The 17733-nt window shown below is 46.3% G+C and overlaps 1 protein-coding gene across 2 annotated transcripts in view; it reads left to right on the forward strand.

Moving 5' to 3' along the window:
• LOC146080240 (uncharacterized) overlaps positions 1–17733 on the forward strand; it is a 108613-nt gene that overhangs the window by 66870 nt on the left and 24010 nt on the right. For both annotated transcript variants that reach the window (XM_083187277.1, XM_083187276.1), the window contains exon 2: positions 3862–3995. In XM_083187277.1, coding sequence (XP_083043403.1) covers positions 3862–3995 — 134 coding nt within the window. The remainder of the gene's footprint in view (positions 1–3861; positions 3996–17733) is intronic.

Consider the following 17733-nt stretch of genomic DNA (forward strand, 5'->3'; position numbering starts at 1 on the left):
CGGCTGAAAGATTTAATAGATGCATTATTCGTGAAAGGTTCAAAAGTTGATCTAGGCAGTAATTTAGTCAACTGTGGGGGAACAAAGTTAGTACAATCAAAAGGTTTAATCAATGCCAGATCCTTTTTACTCTTTTTACCACAAAAATGTTCATGTAGGCGTAACTGTCTGTTGATACGATATTTCACGATATTTCTCGACTTCCCAATCAAAGTCACTGAATTTGTTCGACGGAACAAAGGACAGTCCACGTCCCATCACTGTAGTTTCCATGGGAGACAATGCACGGGAGGAAAGATTAATTGAAATTCAGAGACAGTTATCGGATAAAGATGTGTATTTAAAGTTGGAAGGTGACCCCACTGAGAGGTTTACGAAACTGCTGGTTGACCGGTTGAATAGGGCTGTTATAGAAGGGGTGATCACACAAAATCTATGTGAGGCTCTAACACCTGGGGACCACGGGTCCCCCTTCTATACACCCTTCCGAAAATTCACAAGAGTATGGTGTTGCCACCGGGCCGGACGATAATATCTGCCCGTGGCTCTCTTTTTCAAAAAATTTCAGCGTATATCGATGCGCTCTTGCAACCATTTATTGTTGACCAGAAGTACTATCTAAAAGATACTACAGACTTTCTTAACAAGTTGTCAGCTGTCAGTGACATTCCTGACAATTGTTGGCTCTGTAGTATTGACATCACGAGCTTGTATACTGTGATTCCCAATGTAACTGGCTTAGCAGCTGTAAAAAAACTAATTGATGAACACCCGTTGTATCAGGGTCCTGCTAGCCAATTTATTTGTGATTTATTAGAGATGTTACTAACGTCCAACTACTTTTTATTTGATGGCTCATACTACTTGCAGGTGTCGGGCGTAGCGATGGGGTCCCCTGTGGCCCCATCGTACGCAAACACCTTTATGTTACAATGTGAGCGTGAGGTGTTTTTTTCTAACAGCTATATATCTGACAGAATTAAATTCTATGTCAGATATATAGACGACCTGTTTCTTATCTGGGTCGGGACTAAACCTGAATTGGAGTCTTTTATCCTAGCGCATAATAAGACTAGTTGCCCCATCAAATTTACGTATACCATCGATGCTGCAAAAGTTAATTATTTGGACGTTGAGGTGACTCTATTGGAAGGGGTAATCAGCACATGTCTGTATCAGAAGCCGTCTGATCGGAACACTACACTGCATGCCGACAGTCATCATCCACGCTCTTCGATAGCTGGATTGCCTTTTTCTCAGTTTATATAGGCATGTCGGATATGTAGTGATCCTCAGATGGCCATGATACAAATTGATTTGATGATTATGAAATTTCTGGCTCGAGGCTATAAGATGCAGGACTTACAGGCATCTAAGAGTAAAGCCTTAGCTATACCCAGGTCTAGATTGCTAGCTCCGGTCAGCAAACAGAATCATGGTGCGAGAATGCCATGGATAAATCATTTTAATCGACACAGTAAAATGATTAACCAAACATGCAAGAAACTATGGCCAATAGTAAGGACTGACCCCGCATTAAACTTCCATGACACCCAGGTTATGCCCTGTTATACCAGGGGGCGGAACGTTAGGGACATTGTTATGCGCACTGATGTGACAGGTCTTAATAGAGTAAATACAGGATCTACAACATTTCTGTCCTTAAAGCCAGGTTGCTTTAAATGTCTGAATTGCATAACCTGCAGGGCCTTGGTGACAGGTAACAGCTTTAGACACCCACATAGTGGTAAAGAGATAAAAATCAAATTCCGTGTGACGTGTACTACATGTTACATTGTCTACCTTATCACCTGTCCCTGCGGGTTAAGTTATGTAGGCAAGACTGATCAAACACTCCGGGAGAGGATGGCGATGCATCGAAATGCAATTAAAAATGCCATCACCTCCGGAGTGGGCGATCAACCTGTGTCGCGACACTTTCTGCAGGCGGGTCATGGGGTGGCTACCCTTCGGTACATGATCATTGGTCATGTTCCGCCGTCTATGAGAGGAGGTAATCGTTCTGAAAAATTATTAAAACGAGAAGCCAGGTGGATTCACCAGCTTGGCACCATGACACCACGTGGTCTTAACGAACAGCTTGGATTACGTTTATTTCTATAAGTATCTTGGAACGTTTGCTTATTGCTTTAAATGATAAATTATATGCCTTATCTTTTCAGATATTGTCATGCTTATAAAAAGCAACATAGTTTCACATTACTTTAAGATTGGGCTATGTTACAATGTTACAATATATGTGCTCATGTTTTTTGTATATGATTCCTATGCGTGGCTCTCTTGTTTTTAAATGTTTTTAAATGTATTGTTTTTTCCCGCTGTCATGGTAACGGGGACGGGTCTGATGACGTCACGGCTGTGCGTCTGGACGCCGTCCTTAGTTCCGGTATGCGGGCTTTTGTGTACTCATGGGTGATATAAGGTGAGAGTTTTTGTGTGTATATTGTACTTGCCTGATGAAGATGTAAATAAACATCGAAACGTTGCAGTTTATATCTGTCTACAGTCTTACTTTACTGAGTGCCGCTCCACCTCGACGAAAGTATATTTGGCGTTTTCCCTAACGGCCATGGTGAAGGCACCAGGACACTACTCGTGTTGATAGCGATGTGTGCAGCCGAATTGGACTTTATATATATATATATATATATATATATATATATATATATATATATATATATATATATATATATATATAGCCAGTTACATATCATGTCCCCAGTAGTGCCAGCTATATATCATGTTCCCAGTAGTGCCAGTTACATATAATGTCCCCAGTAGTGCTAGCTATATATCATGTCCCTAGTAGTGCCAGCTATAGATCATGTCCCCAGTAGTGCCAGTTACATATCATTTCCCCAGTAGTGCCAGTTACATATCATGTCCCCAGTAGTGCCAGTTACATATTATGTCCTCGGTAGTGCCAGCTATATATCATGTTCCCAGTAGTGCCAGTTTCATATAATGTCCCCAGTAGTGCCAGTTACATATCATGTCCCCAGTAATGCCAGTTACATATCATGTCCCCAGTAGTGCCAGTTATGTATCATTTCCCCAGTAGTGCCAGTTATGTATCACGGCGCTGCGAAACACTTGTGGCGCCTTATAAATAAAATTATAATAATAATATAATAATTTCCCCAGTGGTGCCAGTTATGTATCATTTCCCCAGTGGTGCCAGTTACATATCATGTCCCCAGTAGTACCAGTTACATATCATGTCCCCAGTAGTGCCAGTTACATATCATGTCCCCAGTAGTGCCAGTTACATATCATGTCCCCAGTAGTGCTGTTGCAAATGTCCCCAGTAAGTTTTTAGCAAAAAAATGTAAAAAAACTCACTTTCTGGAATGTATGGTTTTTGGAATAATTGGGATAAGGGATATTCGGATAAAGGATACTAAACCTGTACTATACCATCCACATGGTCTACAATTGGAAATGGTATAGAGTGCGACAGGAGCAGTGTGACACCCAAAGCATGGGGAGTGTAGTGAGGGTACACTAATTGGGGTTCATGTGCTCACATCTACAAATTGACACCAAAAAAACATGAACAACTTATGTCAACTGTTTATTTTGTTAACCATTTACATTTTTACCTTTTCCCATGTCGACTTTGTGCCTGCCAGCTTTGTGTGTGTGTGTGTGTGTGTGTGTGTGTGTGTGTGTGTGTGGGGAATGGGTGGAGGGGATTTGGGTTTATAGGGAAAATACCCATATTAGGAAGATAACCTAGAAGTGAAAATTCAATTATGAAACACCGTGAATAAACAATGGCACCGGTATATTTTGTGAACTATTTTACAGGTCTGTTTTCTATTTCATTTTATTTTTCAGTTTTCATCAAATATGGCATCGCTATTCCATTTGTGATCCTCTCGATAAGCGCTACGTCACATCCTTGTAAATATAACAAAACAGACATGGAACAATTTCACACAAATATCGGCACAAGTCACTTTCAATCTGTGGTATGTACAAAAAATATTCACAAAATGTTTTATTTATGACCAATATTTATGCACAACAAATAACATTTTACTATACAGCGGCAGGTCATTTATGAATGCAAAGGCAGAACTCATGTGTAGGGCAACGGTGTTTGTCTGCATTCCACCTAACTCTGGGACCAATTCAGACACGTTCATAGCAGGCCAAGTACGGCCTGTTCCTAGATTTGTGCGCATGTGCAAACCCCCAGGAGCAAACGGATTCTGTTCGCTCCAGAGGGGGTGAGGGTGGACAGGGTTCTGGAGCAGGGGAACACTGGCATGGCATTTCCTGCTTGGGACAGCGGCTGACATCATATGACGTCAGCTCCCACTCTGCATTTGGTGATTGTAGACGGAAGGAAAATTTAGCATAGACTTTAATTTCCAAAGGGGAGAAAACTCATTTGATGGTTGGCAACGAACAAATGATTTCTCTCCCCTTTGGCCCCACGAGAGGGGATGTGTTCTCATACACTTGGAATGAAAAGTGGACACTTGTGGCTGTCTATATTCCATGTCATATTTGTATTGTATTCATCAGTTTTCTCCACCTGCTGTAGATTACTTCTGTGTGATCATCAGTGATATATCAAGCAATGAAAAGAGTAGACCAGTGAAGAAGTTGCCCATAGTTACCAATACGGTTTGAGGTAGCATTTTATCAAGTACATTTTATAAAATAAGTAGAAGCTGAGTAGGTACTTATGGCACTTCTCCACTTTGTTTTAACTTGATACGTCAACCCCAAAGATTTTTACAGAGCAGAAAAATGTCATCCTAATTACACAGCCCCCAGCACTTGAAGGGGGGGATATCCTTGTTTATGTGCATCCGATGTTACATCTCAAGTGATGGGAGATCAGAGGGAAATACTCAACTGTTTTTTTTTAACGCACTGATTGCGATATGCAGTTCCAGGTTTAGACGCAAATAATGGCTAAACCTGACCAAAGTGCTGAGTGGGATGCAAAAAGTTCCTGTTTGGGCCACTTTTTGCACATTTCGCCAGAACAGGGGGGGGGGGGGGGGGAGTCTGAAATGCCCTTGCTGGCAAAGCAACAATTGAATTTCTCCGTCAAGCACCGAGCACTTACAGCTGCCGGCAAAAAACATTGTCTCCTCCCCCCCCCCCCCCCGCACACGCGATGCATTTGCATAAGTACATTATCGCAGCTAGAGCACATTCAACAGTAAACGTTAACTATTTTTATCTCGACCAATCAGCAAATTGTCTTCTGCCTTTTCAAATCACAAGACTGACACCTTAAAACATACATGTTCTCATGAGGAGTTACTGTAGCCTGACAATAACTACATAATACCGCAAGAGACGGAGGAACGGAATTTGCCTTCCATATCTCTCAGTCTTCATAAGTGACCCATATTGTTTGACACCTTCCCGTCAGCGCCCTTGCAGTACTGGAAGTTCATTGTATTGGTAGACCGTACTCTGTGTACTGTAAATACACACAAACATAAGCCGACTTGCTCTGCTAGGAAACAGTAAAAGGCTCCCCATTGGTAGTATGAGAAAATATTAACAGTAGCCAGGTAGCAGACAGTGGCTTTAGACTGACTGTTCACAGGACACCTGTCACAGTAATATTAGAGTATATTTACTAAAAGTCGATGTTGATTGATTTAAAATCACTCTTAATCAATGTTGGACTTCCAGGTCTGGAACTCTCATTTACTACTTTTAAAAATTAATATAAAATTGAATCTGTCAGTAAATACCAGCGGCTGCGTTCTCCAATGCAGCTTCACTAGATGTCACCAGACCTGACGGCCACTCAGATGATTGATCTTACACAGTAGCGAATGATAGAAGCTGGCAGTACCCGCCTCCACAAGACCCCTCCTGCGTCTTTTGCATGTTTTTGCAAGTCCTCTGCATATGAATAGGCAGCAATGGTACTAGCTGCGTCCACCTCTGAATCAGCCCCATGTTATTAACTGTAAGCATCAGTCACACCTTGACTACAACAAGCCACTCAGGCATAACATTAAAGTTACGGTACTTGTTTCCTAGCACGGCGCCAACGATTTTAATTGTATCCATCAGGTCGGAAAAAATCGGGTCGATCGCATCGCATGCAACCAAATCGCATGCGATGCTATCGACATGACCGACCCGATTTTTACATTGGAACCAATGTAAAATGGTCCCTGAGACCCGATTTTACATTGGGCCCAATGTTAAATGCCCCCCAGACCCCAATTTTCATTGTATACCCATCCTGATGGGTCAAATGCCCCCCTATTGTTAACGCCACCCCACGATGAACGCCAACCCGAAGCGTGGCGAGCGGCGGTGGTACGCGTCCTCCGACCTTTTCATACCCCCACTATCCACGTCGACGTGGAGTTGATTTTATATAGTAAGGCGAGTGCAGCGAGCCACAGAGCCCGACGTGTGGCGAGCGAATGCGCATGGCTTCACAGGTATTACGCATCCCCTCGCGGGGCACGCTGCGCTCTCCACGCTTCGGGCACGGTGTCTCGCTGCGCTCGCCACACTATATTAAATCAACTCCACGCTGACGTGGATAGTGGGGGTATGAAAAGGTCGTAGGACGCGTATTGCCGCCCCTCGCGGGCTCGCTGCGCTCGCCATGCTTCAGGTTGGCGTTCATCGTGGGGTGGCGTTAACAATGGGGAGGGGGGGGGTGCATTTCACATACAAATTAGCCATCAGGGTGGGTATACAATCAAAAATCGGGTATGGTGGGCCATTTAACATTGTTCCCTGTGTAAAATCGGGTTCATCGCATTGGTCGCATTGTATGCCATTATAATGGACCTGATTTTACATAGGAATTTAACATTGAGTACAATGCATACAATGTAAAATCGCGTCGGTCGCATCGCATGCCATTATAATGGCATGCGATAGACCCGATTTTACAATTGTCGGGAAAGGTGAAAAAAAAGCCCGAAATCGGGTCCCATCGCATATCTTAACTTAAGGTATGCGATGGGACCCGATGGGCGCCGTGCTAGGAAACAAGTACCAAAGTTACTGTTTATCATGTCATCAACACACTTAAGATTAGGATACACAGTGTACAAAACACATACAGCTATTTATTTATAGAGCTAAACCTCCTCAATCTCTCCAAGTAAAGGTGCCCATACACTATGCGATTTTGGGCCGCTTTCACTCGATTTCGGTACTTGGGCAGATAAATCTGGTGAAATCGGCCCAAAATCGCATGCGTGTGACATTTGATCCGATCCGATGTGCGGTTCCGTGCACATCAGACCGGACCAGGAGGTCAGACATGCAGCATGTATGGTTTTTACATGTGATAAGTCGCATGCGATCAAGTGCTGAATTGATACATTAGTTAAATCAAATGATTTACAGAAAACCATTTATTCTGAACGGACACTGTCTGTTTTCCTGTGTTGGAGAGCAAATAGTTGCCTAATTTGACTCCATTGGCTATGCCCTCCTTCTCCTTTCCACACCCCAGTCTCTGCTTTCCTTCCCCCCTCGAAGACCCACATTGTGGTCTTGGTGCCCCATTTATTCACCAAACCTTCAGTATAAATATTCACAGTATCAATAATGCTAGTTCAATTTAATCCTTTGAGTGCCAAGGGAATTTGACAAAATAGGACTGAAAATTGCCAGGCAAACCTTTTTATTCATCATAATGACCTGTCATTTTTTTTACTTTATATAGGAAATGTAATCTTTTTTTATACAACATTTTTTTTATTTTTTTTATATAACAAATGTGAGCGACGCCGGCATGTTTATTAGATATTTTGCACATCACCCACGGAGATGTTGGAACTGAAAGGGTTAAACCTATAAAAATGTTAACATTGAAGTAACATATGCAGAGTTAAAACAGAGGCAATAAAATCAAATACAAGCCATAAAGTAAATGTGTCTCATTTTCAGCGCGTTGTTGTGGCTTAGTAGTCCACTTCCACAGTGAGACTGAGGGTGCGTCACCCATCCAAGCGATTTTCCCAGGGTTAACGACTTTCCATAGCAGGATGCTATAGAAAGCCATTTACCCCCCCCCCCCCCCCCCCCCCAGATGAGTGGCGGTAGCCAGCGATGATGCCGGAGTGCACATCAGCACTCACTACTCATTGCTGCCCTGTACACACACTGGGTGGCTTTGATCTGAAAGCAGCTCATGTAGTTAAAGTGAGCTGCGTTCGGCTCAAAATCACCTAATGTGTTTGGGCCTTAACTCTGTTTTGTCTTCCAGGAACATCATTAATTTATTTTGTTCTGCATACAAGTGTTTTCAAATTTTTGGAACATTTTTATTTACTAGCAGACCTCCACACTTTTGATTCACAGCAGTAGGGACATCCCAATTCAGGGTTTGGCCTTGGAACAAGGGCCGTGGCCTACAAATCACGCCACTCCCGCGCACAAACGTTCCCTTTTTTCCGCTTTGGGGGCATGGCCAGCAACTCTGCTGGCCAGTCCCCAGCTCCTCTGCCTGTGGGAATAGACATGCGCACAGAGTCTATTCACCGGAGCGCTGCCGGCAAAGGGCGGGAATAGTAAATAAAATCGGGACATTTTTGCGAAAATTGGGACAGTTGGGAGGTGTGAACTAGTTTCCTGCTATGTTATAAAAACAGTTGTTATACAACACTGTCTTGACAACATCTCACAACAGCAGTCACTAATGTTTTCAGAATGCTTTTCCTTGTATGTTCTTTTATCATGTTTAATTTAGTGAATACTTTGCTGTTTTTGCAATTTATGCAATAGCATACTGTAGCTCTTCCCTGTAATTCCATCCTGTGCAGATGATTATTATACGACGAAACAAGGCTTTTCTTTGTACGTGCAGATATCTAATTTCTCTCTCTTCAGCAGAGATAGGTTTATGTTTGAAAGCATGTTTAGTCTCAAAATACAGATTCACATGATGCTTTGTACATTGCCACAAATCCCGTACAAATTAAGCACATATCTTTTCCACCCACACAGTCAATTAAATATTGACTCCATTCCGTGATTACTTACAAAAAAAAAATCTCTGTCTATTATTTATTTATTTATTTATTATTAACAGTTGCTTATGTAGCGCAGCATATTCCGTTGTGCTTTACAAAGGAGACAGTGATACAACATACAGGGTATTTACAGACAGTCAAAGCTAGGAGGGCCCTGCTCGCAAGCTTACAATCTGTAGGGAAATAGGCATTGATATATAAGGATAGATACTATATTCTTTATTGCATCGATTCCACCAGAATGCAACGTTCCGTGACTGGTTCTGGAATTTGATAAGCTTGCCTGAAGAGATGAGTTTTTAGGGAACGCTTATAGGTTTGGAGACTGGAGGAGAGTCTTATTGTGCTTGGGAGGGCATTCCACAGAGTGGGTGCAGCCCGAAGAAAGTCCTGCAGTCGGGAATGGGAGCAAGTAATGAGTGTGGATGAGAGACGCAGATCTTGGGAGGAGCGTACAGGTCGTGTTGGAAGATATGTATGTTGGTGTAGTTTGGTTTATGGCTTTATGTGTAAGTAAAAGAATGTTGTATTGAGTACGGTAGAATACAGGTAACCAGTCTTCCTTTCTTTGTCACAATTTCTCAGTCTATTGATAGATTATATCAGATAAGATCAAGTTTGGTGCAAAAATTTCAGCAAGACCTTAAACTCTCCCCTCATTCACTCATATCCATACGTGCCTACTTTTGGAAAATAGTTTCAGGGAGATTATAGTCAGTAGTAGAAAGTGCAGCATGAACAGGATGTTGACGAGCAGCAGAGATTCCTGGAGGCTAGTGCTGCGCTTCCCAAACTATGGCCCTTATTCTGATCTGTGCGGAAATTCCCGCATTCTTACGGAGCGGTCCGCACGCCACGGTGTTTTTCCGCATGCGGCCATCGTCCGTAGAAACGCCCACGTGTCCTCCGCATTCGGACGGACTCACTCTTTAAGAACAGGGCGTGTTTACGGACGACATACAAACCATGCGTGTGCGGGAGAAACACTCCGATTCGGCACGGTATTACAGAGTATTACAGAGTATGCTCGGGAATACCGCATCCGACCGGGAGCCAAGCGGTGCTACCGCACGTAAGCGGAGTATTTACGCCAAACAACCCACTATGAAGTATCTTCTGCAAGACATCACATGACCCACTTATTCAATTACCTATCCTCATAAAAAACTGCTTATTTGGAATTGGAATCAATTAGATTCCAATATATCCTTACAAGCATGCCTAACACATGCATTGCACACATTAACCCTTACAGCAATTGAAGTGCAATGGTTTCAATTAAAGCACTGACAAGCGTCCTATTAGTGAGTAATGAGTAAAGGAGTAGATTGTATTGGGTTCAGGTGTTAATGGTTGTAGTCATTAGGCGTACGTTCGCCTACCGCATGAACGAGTGGTGTCCGCAAAGCAATAGTACACTTGTGGACACCGCACATTTCAGCCCTTTTTGCTCGCGTGCATTCGGAGTGGTTTCCGAATGTACGCCCCCCAACATAAGTGTACTCCCCCGTGTCCGCCCATGTTTCCGCCCCGTTTTGCCCACTTTGAAACTACGCCCATGTGTCATTCCGCATGACGCCCATAATACGCCCCTATTTCCCGACTGATTGCGGTGACCAGTTTTGGACGGGCTTTGTCCGAACTGGTACCGAGTCAAGGCGTGGCACATGCGCGTTGCGTTCTCTACGCATGCGCAGACGCCGTAAAGACGCAATCCGTAAGAACGCGGTAAAGTCCGCATCAATCAGAATAAGGGCCTCTGTGCCGTGGCACCCTGGGGTGCTTGGGACACTTGCAGGAGTACCCTGGAATGGTGGTCCAGGACTAATTCAAATAGTTTAAATTTAATATAATAGTCAAAACCATTGATTTTTGCTACTAATTATAAAACATTTAGACAAACAGAAGTGAATCTTACCCATTAGCACATAATTAAACCCTATCAATGACCTATAAACACACATTTCTGGTTATAAACAACTATTTGATCTCTAATCAGAGCTTTATATACTTTCTAAATAACAATTTTGTCTATTTACCAAATAATTTGTGTATGTATAAAACTGCTGCACATTGTAAATCAGACCCATGCAACGGGGTTGGGATAATTTGGTCTACAGCATTATGGTCGACAGTCATTAGGTCGACACCATTAGGTCGACATGGGAAAAGGTCGACATGGGAAAAGGTCGACGTGGGAAAAGGTCGAATGGTCATTCGTTCGACAGGTCATTAGTTCGGCATTGTCTAGGTCGACAGTCAAAAGGTCAAAATTTGGTTTTTCACAGTTTTTTTACCTGAAAGTCAACACAGTCGACAGTTTAAAGTGCACAACATCCCCTCGCATCGCTCGCTGCGCTCGCATTGCGTCAGGCACACTATTTTGCTCTCCCACCACGCCCTAGTGGATGGTAGGGCATGAAATACCGCCTGTCGGCACATGTCGGCTCAGAAAACAGTGAAAAAACCCATGTCGACCTTTTGACTGTTGACCTAGACAATGTCGAACTAATGACCTGTTGAACTAACGACCTGTCGAACTAATGAACTTTCGACCTAGAACCATGTCGACCTAGAACTATGTCGACCTAATAACTGTCGACCATAATGCTGTAGACCAAATGACCGCATTCCATGCAACGCCAGGTGATCCTGTATTATATGTAAAAGGCAGAGGATATCTATATCCATTGGAAGTCGTCTCAGGCTCCACAGTTACATAACGTTACAGGGAACTGCAGAGTCAGAGATACTGGCGATGCTGGCAGAAGATTGAAGCAAGCAGTGTTCTAGCACATGTAGGGTTAAGCAAGGCAATCCGGCATTTCCCATTATTCAATCTTCCAGATACAAATCCCTGGCTCCCCTGCTGTCTGGCGCAGAACATGGCAGCTGTCCTGAGATCCCACATAACTGAATTGTGCCAAAGGTAAAACTCCAGGTTGTGCGTAGGATACACAACTGACTGATCGCTGGCTTGTTAGGCAGCTGGGACTGATGGTTAATCTCTGAGCTGCAGCTGGATTTCTATTCTATTCTATGTTTGTAAATTATATTTTGAAAATCTGTCAATCACTGGATGTTCATCGTGTTTAACAAATAATCAAATATTTCATATTATTTCTAACTATGTACATATAATATAGATTATGCTTGTATTATTATTATTATCATTGTTATTATGATATGGGCTTTGGTGTTTACCACTTTGGTTTAGCACTGGGGTAACAGTATAACATAAATTATATACTCACTCTGTGGGCCTTATTCTGGTTCACTCGTTCGGATACGTGTTCGCACGGTTCATATCTGACTGAACGAACCGCACACCCACACGGTGAGCGAAGACACACCTACAAGGACACCGCATCCTTTCGGTCGGACTACCACATAAGAGGGAGTGGCGTGGTTATTGATGTACACTACCGTGCGTCCAAGCGGCCGGACAGCCGACCAAACGCCCTCTGGTGGAGCTTTGCACAGCAGGAATCCGCACGGACCTCATGTTTCTAAAGGTGCGTACACACGGGGGCGATTTTGTATAATATCGCGGGAAATATGGTCGCTAAGCGACCATATTGCCCACGATGGGAGTGTGTATCGGCGATATATCACCGGGTGCGCGCTCCCGTTTTTACCCCTGTAGTGATCGCTGGTCGCAGGAACATGCTCCTGCGACCAGCTGATTACCACTGCCGGGCTCCCCCGGCAGTTTCTTTTTCATCTCTGGTCGCTGATGAAAAGGAGAAACTGAGAAATATATCTCCCCCGAGTGTATGTCCTTTATTACTTTCAGTTACAGTATATAGTTTTCAACCCCAATTGCACTTTACATTAACCCTTACTACATTTCAATGTATTTTTTTATAATGTGCCATGTTCCTAACTACCTGCGTTTGTGTCCCACAATTTTGCATACTGCAATGACCTTTACACCACTACAATATAATGTTTAATCAACCCCACTTCAATTTGTATAACTGCCACAGTTGTGTACAAATTATGGAATCTACATCTAATATTTTTCATAAACATTACACATAATATATAAATGTGTGCCATTTTTGAGTATTCAAATATTGTGTCATGCAATGCTGTCACTTCCATATACTACATTGCCATACATACAGTATGTGACCAGTACTGTGTTAACAGGAGAAACACACTTATGTTTTAAGGGTGCACATGTATTAATGGGGGAAAAACGCACATGGCATCAATAAAAGATACTAATTTCTTTAATGTCACATTTCTAACAAATGTTTGGCTTCCATGTGTGCGCTGCAATGACTTAATAGGTTAATTCATAAAATCTCACCAGAGGACTGGGGTAATTAAAGTAAATTGACCAGAGGACTGGGTTAGTATTGTGTGCAGCTGGGAGTATTTTGGCTGCTGGCGTACTGATTGCACGACCAAATGCGGTGCTGATGAACTAGTGCCCTGCGAGATATGAACGCTACTTCGTTGCACCGAAGGTTTTGGGAGTGTAGGGGAACGGTCGCTCAGTGAGCGGTCCGAGGGCACGCCCTGCACTTATGGGCCACACCCACGTTTACGTTCCGGTTTACGGCCAGTTTTGCCCACTTTCACACCATGCCCATCGACACGCCCGCATTACGCCCATATTGTTCGGAGTTTTTTTTTAGTTCTTGGCGTTCTGACTGAGTGCGGAGTGCCGCCGTTGCACATGCGCAATGCATATGTTACGCAGCAGCAAAACGCAATCCGAACGAATGTGTGGCTGTGCGGCTCAATCAGAATAAGGGCTTGTATGTGATAAAGGGGGAGATTCTCTAAACTAAAAATGCGGTAAAACCCCCGTTATCGGGTTTTTACCGCATTTTGGGATGCTCTAAATATCCTATGGGCTTCTACCGCGACCCACCCTCCAGAGCTGTGCTGCCCGGACCTGTGACCTCCTCCTCCCTGCACTATGATTCTCTTCCGGGTGCAGGGAGGAGGGGAGCCCGGCGCCGCAGCAACGCCGGGTAAGGGAGGGGGGAGCCGCTGGGACCCGCTGACTCAGCGCAAAGGACAGCTCTTAACGCAAGAGCTGTCCTTTGCCATAATTATTGCATATGTTAGAGCATATGCGCTAATTATGTATGCAAAGGGGGGCGGAGCTGGGCTTCGGATGTTAGAACATTTCGCCCACAGACGTAAATCCTCTTGGAGGTTTGCACATGGATAATATAAATTCATATGCTTGTGTATGGTGAGAGGGGTGTGGTATAGGGTTCCGACAGTCGGGATCCCGACTGTCATTAGCACGACATTGGGATCCCGACTGGCCGGAGTCAGACAGCATGGCGAGCGCAACAAAGCCCCTTGTGGGCACGGTGACTCGCCACCTATTCTATTCTCCCTCTATGGGGGTCGTGGACCCCCATGTGGGAGAATAGCCGGTGGCCATCGGGAACGCGTCTGTGGGTGTGTCACAACATTCAGTTATTGTATTGTTTCTTACCTGGTTTGTGGCTTCTCCTGTCTGTTCAGCCTGCTCCATGCTGCAAGGAAAGTCTGTGTGGGATGAGCTTTGCTAATTACAGCACCTGGAGGAGTCCTTGCTGCTGACAGCTCTGTATAGTTGAACTGTGCTGTGAGATCTGAGCTCAGCTAATTAGTTACACCTGGGTAACTCTCCTGCAGGAGAGTTCAGTGTAAACTGAGCATGCTCAGCCCACTGATTAGTTCACCTGTGGGTTCCCTGTGCTTCCTATAAAGGGCAGCCTCTGGGAGACAGAAGCTGCCAGAGTATAGGCTCACAACCTGCTCCAGCGTCCCTTGTACTTTACTGTGTTCCTGATCACCAGATACTGACTTTGGCTTGTTTCCTGACTATCCTTCGGCTTAATCCCTGTGTACCGTGAATCGTGGGTTACCTGTGTATGACCTCAGCCTGCCTCCTGACCACTCTCCTGCCTGATCCTCGTGTACCGTACCCAGTGTTTACCAGTGTATGATTCCGGCTATTCTCCTGACTATTCTCCTGCCTGCTCCCTGTGTACTACATCCGTGACATCCTGTGTATGACCTTGGCTAGTTCTGTTACCATTCTCCTGCCCGCTCCCTGTGTGCTGCATTCCTTGGTACCGTATCTGCTCACCTGTTACTGACCCGGCTTGACAACCACGCTCCATATCCCACAAGCTACCACCACTCATACGGGGAACCTGACCAGGGGGCCGCGACCGACGTGTCAGGTGCCGCAGAAGCCCATATCCCGCTTGGAGGGGTCACTGGCAGAAAACCCCCGGCACGGTTAGACTCCGCGCCCCTGTGTCAGGTCTAGCCAATCCCCGAGTGGTAGTGCACCCCAAGTTTGTGACAGAATACTCTGGCCCAACTGGAATATGGATGCTGTTAGTGGCATGTCTCATAAAGAACTCCTGGAACACCTGCTGGTCCGGGTTGACAAGCAAGGACAGTACCAAGCTCTGATTATGCAAAGCTTGCAAACTCTGCAGCAGCAATTTGATCTCGCTCCACCCTCTCCAACACCAGTGATTTCTGATCCGGAGTCCATTAGGGTGCCTCGCCTGCTAATACAGCAGTTACAGGAGCTGCTGTCTAACGTCCTCACCCTTGTCACCAAACTGCTCGGCGAGTCTACTGTGGGCTTGGTGCCTGCAAGACCCTCAGATTCAACTCCGGGTACCCCATTGGCAAATACATCTGTGCCCTTTAAGGACAAGTACGTGAGTCGGCCTCGTCCCCAGTTGTCAGATGAGGAACGCCAGCGACGCAGGTCCTTAAATTTATGTTTTTATTGTGGAGGTCAGGACCATTTGATTGGGGATTGCTCCCTCCGAGAGGCCAGGAATAAGGTTATTGCTTCTGTGCCCACTCAGGAAGAGTTTCATGGCTATCACTGGGGTCCAAGAACCAAGATCTTTTTACCTAAAACAAGTAAAATTTTAAACCAGGCCCCGAGTAAGGGTCCACAGTCTTTATTTCCAGCCCCAGGAGGGGGCGTCTCAGAATGTCACAAGCCCCAGGGGGGGAATCCGAGTATCACGACCCGAGATGAAAGTCCAAGTATCAAACCCAAAGTTGGGGTTCTGTCCAGCCAGCCCCAGAAGGGGGTTCTGTTAGTCCAGCCCAAGGAGGGGCTTCCGAGTATTGTGCTCCAGGAGGAGCTTCCTAGTGTCCTGCCCAAGGAGGGGCTTCCGATTATTGTGCTCCAGGAGGAGCTTCCTAGTGTCTTGCCCAAGGAAGGGCTTCCTAGTGTCTTGCCCGAAGAGGGGCATCAAAGTGTTTCACCCCAAGTGGACTCTCACAGTGTCGAGTTCCGAGAGGGGTCTTAGAATGGCGAGCCCCAAGAAGGGGTACAGAGTCTTTTTCCTCAGACGGGGTCTCGGAGGGTAATTTCCCAGGAGGGTTCTCAAATTCTCAAGCCGCAGAACGGGGTTCAGAGTGTCGTGCACCAGGAGGGGTCTCAGACTGTCAGACTCCAAGCAGGGTCTCAGAGTACCACACCCCAAACAGGGTCTCTGAGCATTGCGCCCCAGGAGGGTTTCCCGAGCACTGCACCCCAAGAGGGGTCTCTGAAAGTGGTACCCCAGAAAGGGCCTCTGAGTACACTACCCCAAGAGGAATCTCCGAGAGTTGCACCCCAAAAGGATCCTCTGGTAGCCACACCCCAGGAAGGGTCTCTGAGTGTGGCTTCCCAGGTTGGGCCACTGAGCACTTTGCCTCAAGAAGGGGCTTCCGTCACCCCAGGTGGGGGTTCCGAGTCAATCGCCCCAGAAGGGGGTTCCGAGTCAATCGCCCCAGAAGGGGGTTCCGAGTCAATCGCCCCAGAAGGGGGTTCCGAGTCAATCGCCCCAGAAGGGGGTTCCGAGTCAATCGCCCCAGAAGGGGGTTCCGAGTCAATCGCCCCAGAAGGGGGTTCCGAGTCAATCGCCCCAGAAGGGGGTTCCGAGTCCGTCACCCCAAGTGGGGGTTCCGAGTCCGTCACCCCAGGTGGGGGTTCCGAGTCCGTCACCCCAGGTGGGGGTTCCGAGTCCGTCACCCCAGGTGGGGGTTCCGAGTCCGTCACCCCAGGTGGGGGTTCCGAGTCCGTCACCCCAGGTGGGGGTTCCGAGTCCGTCACCCCAGGTGGGGGTTCCGAGTCCGTCACCCCAGGTGGGGGTTCCGAGTCCGTCACCCCAGGTGGGGGTTCCGAGTCCGTCACCCCAGGTGGGGGTTCCGAGTCCGTCACCCCAGGTGGGGGTTCCGAGTCATTTACCCCAGGTGGGGGTTCCGAGTCACTCACCCCAGGTGGGGGTTCCAAGTCTGTCACTCCCATTAGAGATCCATCTGCCCTTGCCTCCGGGCATGAGGACCCATCTGCCCTTGCCTCCGGGCATGAGGACTTGTGTGTCGTGGCCTCCGGGTCAGTCTCTGTGGTCTCCGGGAAAATCTCCTTGGCCTCCGGGCCAGTCCCCGTGGCCTCCGGGCCTGCCTCTGTGGTCTCCAGGTCCACTTCCATGGCCTCCGGGCCTGTCTCCGCGGCCTCCGGGCCTGTCTCCGCGGCCTCCGGGCCAGTCTCCGCGGCCTCCGGGCCAGTCTCCGCGGCCTCCGGGCCAGTCTCCGCGGCCTCCGGGCCTACCTCCATGGTCTCCAGGTGTGCATCCGTTGCCTCCGGGCCTGTCTCCATTATCTCTGCGGTCTCCAGGTCTGCTTCCATGACCCCTGGGCCTAAACATGTCAGCCAAGAAAAAATTTCTAG

The sequence above is a fragment of the Crinia signifera genome, chromosome 5 (genome assembly GCF_055691185.1).
Source record: "Crinia signifera chromosome 5, ASM5569118v1, whole genome shotgun sequence".
NCBI lineage: Eukaryota > Metazoa > Chordata > Amphibia > Anura > Myobatrachidae > Crinia > Crinia signifera.